This window comes from Chaetura pelagica, unplaced genomic scaffold, assembly GCF_000747805.2.
Source record: "Chaetura pelagica isolate M959 unplaced genomic scaffold, ChaPel_1.0 scaffold8, whole genome shotgun sequence".
Taxonomy (NCBI): Eukaryota; Metazoa; Chordata; class Aves; order Apodiformes; family Apodidae; genus Chaetura; species Chaetura pelagica.
Window position 1 is genome coordinate 2555086 of NW_009954544.1, and position 5093 is coordinate 2560178.

Consider the following 5093-nt stretch of genomic DNA (forward strand, 5'->3'; position numbering starts at 1 on the left):
AAAATAGCTACAACAGGCTTTTATATTGGAAATAGCTTTTCAACCAGGGGTACTGAGATACCTATACCACAGTGAGACAAAAAAGCTGTGGCAGCCTACACAATATTTGAAAAAAGCATCCAGCTTGCAGGATTGTTCTCTTTAAATGACTACAAAGAGAATTCAAGAACAAAGAACATTCTAACAGCTGTTTGCTTTGCTTTCCTGGCCCCCCCCCTCCAAAGCACAAAAAAACAACAACAAAAAAAAGAACATAAAGTGACACATGGAGTTTTCCTTCCAATTGGCCGGGGTGCCTGGCATGCTGTGGAAAGCCTTCTCTTCCTGCCATGCAGGCTTCCCAAAGGGAGGTGGAGGCGACGCTGCAGAAGAGGCTGGATGAAGTAAGCGATGAGCTCCGCAAAACCCAGACCAGCTACAAGAGCTTGTTAGCAGAGGCAGAAAAGGCCAGAGGACAGCAGCAGAGCATTGCTGGTGAGGATCTTGGAGCAAGGAGAGCTGTGGGGCAGACTTGGAGCTTTCAGGGCTGGCTGCTTGATGGGGCTGGTTGGGGCAGGACAAGTAGACCCAGGGATGAGTTAGGCTGCCTGATGTTGACATGAGCAATACATGGGACTGATCCATGGTCCTATCCTAGGATGCCACTCTAGTGCCTCTCCCCTATGCTGTCCTGCATCCCTTTCTGTGCCTCCTGAAAGCATCCACAGCTCGGGCTTCTTTTGCTGAGTCCTGCTTGGGCAGGGAGAGTGGGGAGTCTCCAAATTTGTTTGCACCTACCTTACTATCTTTATATCCCCTTCCTCCAACAGAACTGCATGCCAAGCTCCTGAGCTCCGAAGCAGAGGTTAAAAGCAAGTTGCTGGAGCTGGACAACGTGAAGAGGAAACTGCAGGATGCCAGCTCAGAGAATACAAAACTCCTGGAAAGGATCAAGTCCATCGAAGCTCTGCTGGAGGCAGGCCAGATGAGGGAGGCAGAAAAAGACAGAGACTTGCAGGTCGCGTGCTTGTTTAGTTGAAGCGGGAGGAGGAGAGGGGGTTACGCTGCTCAAGCCAGTGTTTCTGCACTGTGTTAACACAGTACTTTTGTGATCTTTCCTCTGGGATACCCTCTGGGATCCTGCAGGAAGGGTTGACCTGTGTCACGTGCCTAGGACAGGTGATGAAAGTGCTTTCTCTCTTCCAGGCAGCCAATGAAGCAGAAATGAAGCAGCTGCGGTCAAGGTGGGTCTAGGTGCACGTGTGAACTGCTACAGCACCTCCACTCTGCTGTCCCTGTGTCCCAGGCTTCCCTGGCTGCTCAGCCCTCTGGGTGAGGGTTTCTCACCCTCTCTGTCACGCAGGCTTGGGGACTGCAAAGCTGGGAAGATGGGATCAACCCTGTCCAGCACAGCTGTTTAAAATATTAATTGGTCCCAGTGCTGGCCCCAAGTAACAGCCAGGCCATTCCGCAGTGAGGCTGTAATTGCTGGCAGGCACATGGAGGCTGAACAGTCCTGCAAAATAGGAGGTTCTGGTGGTGTTGGTGCTGGGCTTGAGATGTCTCTGATCCAAGTCCCTGCTCAAAGCTCGGCCAAGCAAAGGAGGCATTTTGGGGATGTTGTCAGGTATATCTCCAAGGATGGAGACTTACCACCTCTATGGATCTCTGTTTCTAGTGTTTCACAACCTCTTCCCCTCCCCAGTGCTTCCTGGAATTTAGTTTGAGTTTCCCACATCATGATTCATGTCTGTTGCCCTTTTTCCACATGCTGGGCACTTCTGAGAAGGCTCAGGCTCTGCAGAAGGGAGGGGTTCTCAGAAGCTGCCACTGCCAGCAAGTATCCAGCATGACTCTAAAGTTTGGCAGCTGTTCAATTATCCTGGGAGACTTTGGTGGTTCTTGTCAAGGACCTGAACTTTCCTTGGTCTGCTTGAGCTGGGGCTCCCTTCAGGGCAGATGGGGGACCTGAGGGTGTGGAGGGAAGTTGCAGGTATCAGTTTGGCAGCCCTAATTTATGGTTACTCAAGATAGGATGATGCTTTCAAAATGCAGAGCTGTGGGCTATCTCAGCCTAACAAACTGTGGACAGGAGTGTGTTGGGAGCAGTCCCAGTTGTGTAAGCCAGAATTTTTAGCCTTTGGATCAGGTTACTTTTTCCTCTTGACCTGGGTGTGCAAACAGCCAGGTACTCACATGCTTGTTATTGCTGATAAGCTGGTAGAAAACTAGATCCCACTCCAGCTTTGCCATGGCTGTGGTTTTTATTCCCACTCCCTCTTCCTTCCATTGTATGTAGATCCCGGAGCAGACCGGGATAGAAAGGGCTGTGGGTCCTCTTCTTGACAACTTGCTACCTGGGAGGGAGCTGGATGCTGAGACTCACTTCTGCATCCTGCCCTTCCAGGCTCCAGGAGAAGATGGACCAGCTCTCATCCTTGGAAAGGGAAGCCACAGAGCTACGAGAGGTGGTGGAGCAACAGAAGACCAAAAACAATGTATGTGAGTGAATTGAGTCAGCTTTTGTTGCTCTCAGTTTTCTCCTCCAAAACCCAGTTCTCTGGGGTTTGGTTTGAATGACAGCCCATCGTAGTTGGCTACTGGTGGCTCTGTGGTGCAGCTCGAGGTGCTTCTAGTTCCATGGAGCACTGGAGGCATTGCCTTGTCTGTTGGAGAGCAGGAATTCCCCTGGCAGGCTGAGCAGCTTGAGCTGATGGGCTGCAGCATGTGGGGAGCTGCCCAGGTGCAGGTGTCTGTCCCCTGTTGAGAGGATTGGGACCTGTTAAGCCAGGGAGATCCTACCCCAGCAGGGTCAAGTCAATCCCTGACCAGTGGTCCTTAATGCATCGTTGCTCCTCTGCTCCTTATCCCTCTACTTCAAGGTTGTCTGTTGTCTGCTTGCAACCTTGCAGCCCTTCCCTTGGTGTGGGTCTTTTCCATCCTGAGGGTTCTTCTGGAGCTTCTGTCTCTGTCCAGCTCAGTTCCCCCAAGGCCACTATCTAACTGATACAGTATATTTGGCTACTGCAAGGATGAAGGGGAAAAGGATGCATGTGGGTGGGATGGAAGACCCCTGACAATAGTGATGAGCTGCTGCACTTTTTCCTGAGTGGAGGCTTTGAAATCCTCCACAGTGCCAACAAGCAGGAGCACGTTGGAAGCCTTCAGTGTGATGTATGGCTTATTGCAGTCTGTATGTGGTCTCGGCAGGACCTTCGTGAGAAGAACTGGAAAGCAATGGAAGCAGTGACCACAGTGGAGAAAGCGTGTGAGGAAAAACTACTTGCTGCTACAAAAGCAAAGGTGAGCCTGGCATTTCTCTCTAGTGGTGATGCTGATGTTGTAAGGGAAATACTTAGCCTCTCCGAGTCACCAGAGTTTGTTTGAGGGCCATGTGCACCCCGTGCAGGTCATGGTTGGGGAACTGTAAAGATGGGTGAACCGGAATGGATGTTCTCAGCTGCAGCAGTTTTCTCTCTTGGCTGGTTTCCCTGTGCTGGCTCACCTCAGTAGGCATAGAAAAACTGGACCAGTATTGGCAGCTTGGCTGGCAGGTGCCCAAGACCTCCATCCCATGCCAGTTTGTCCCTCTTACAGGAAGAGCTGGCCCAACAGCTGGATATGCTCCAGACCCGAACCAAGCAGACACTGCTCTCTGCCCTCCCTGGAGTCACCGTGTCCTCGCAGCAGGTGGGCATGGGCTTTCTCAGACCCCTGCAGAGCCTCTACAACATGGGAAGGACAGACACGTAAGTGTCCTTTTTCTTCCTTGTCTTTTTTTTGTTTTCCACACTCAGGATTATGATCTGTGGCTACAAGAGTTTAAGGAGAAGACCGTGGATGTTATAAAGCAGCAGACAATTACAGCAGAGCCCACGGTAAGTGAAGGGGCTGGAACGTGGAGGGGCGAGGGAGTGCCCGAGGGCCACTGGTTTCTTTTTCTCATCTCTCTCTCATTCCCTTCCCTCTCCTTTCAGGATTCAGCACTTAAATTAAAAGAGGCAGAGGAAGCGCAAAGCACTTTACAAGCAGAATGTGAGCAGTACAGAGCCATCCTTGCCGAGACGGTAGGTTGCAGCCCTTTGTGTTGTGTTCGTTTTCCCCTGCACACACCTCTTGAAATACTCTCTGGCAGCTGTCCCTGGACTTGTGGTGGGCATCCCTCAGAGTGCTGAGGGGCTGTCATGTGGAAGTCTATTTGCCAGTGAAATGGGAATATGAGAAACCTGGGTTTTTAGAGCTCTTCTTCAGCCTAACCATGCTGGAAACCTTCCTGGTGGTGGTGGGATGTGGCACAGAAGGGGCTCATCTGGAGGGTTGTTGAGCCAGCCTAGGAACTAGGAAACCATCGACCCACCTGGGGCATCTAATTGTATCACCTATGGCCCAAATCCTTGGAGCGGTATTGCTGGGGCTTCCAGCCCTGACTCTGCTCAGCTTGGGAGGCCTGGACAAAGTTTGGGCTCAGCTGAGGCTTTGCCAACAGGAAGGGATGCTGCGAGACCTGCAGAAGAGTGTGGAGGAGGAGGAGCAGGTGTGGAAAGCAAAGCTCACAGCATCTGAAGAGGAACTCCAAAAGGTGGGTGTTTGGGGCACACCTGGTCATGTCACTCGTGGAGCTGAACTTAGAGGAGAAGAGGCTTTTGGCTTTAAAAAGGATGGTGACCCTAACTGTTCCTGCCAACCTTAAACTCTGAGACATGGGGACTTTTTCTTTACCCTGAATCCACCCCTCCTGTCACCAAACCAGCAGATAAGAAGCTCACCTCACATAGGAGCTAAGCCTTTCTTCCTCCTCTCCTGGCATGTGCCCAGACCCTGCCAGTGGAGCTGGACGAATGGTTGCAGCTCTCTGATTCAGGCATGGTAGTTGGGAAACCACGTCACTGCTGCAGTAATCCAAGCTGGGCTGCTTGGAAGTTGGGCAGAGCCCTACTGCTGGGTGCTGGCTTGAGAGGAGGAGAGTACAGGCACGGTGCTTGGATTCCCATTTTCAGAAGAACTTGGCCTGCTCTCAAAACCTGTGCTGACCTTGGAGTTCGTTGAACCTTCAGAAAGGAGCCGAGGTCCAAGCCACGTACTGCACATAGCTTTGAGTCCAGCTGTCAGTCCAG

The 5093-nt window shown here is 51.6% G+C and overlaps 1 protein-coding gene across 1 annotated transcript in view; it reads left to right on the forward strand.

The window, feature by feature from the left end:
• RRBP1 (ribosome binding protein 1) overlaps positions 1-5093 on the forward strand; it is a 21948-nt gene that overhangs the window by 10621 nt on the left and 6234 nt on the right. Inside the window, exons 7-15 of the mRNA XM_010004990.1 lie at positions 336-474; positions 810-997; positions 1186-1223; positions 2387-2477; positions 3190-3282; positions 3577-3669; positions 3777-3857; positions 3957-4046; positions 4466-4558. Of these exons, the coding sequence (XP_010003292.1) occupies positions 336-474; positions 810-997; positions 1186-1223; positions 2387-2477; positions 3190-3282; positions 3577-3669; positions 3777-3857; positions 3957-4046; positions 4466-4558 (906 nt within the window). The remainder of the gene's footprint in view (positions 1-335; positions 475-809; positions 998-1185; positions 1224-2386; positions 2478-3189; positions 3283-3576; positions 3670-3776; positions 3858-3956; positions 4047-4465; positions 4559-5093) is intronic.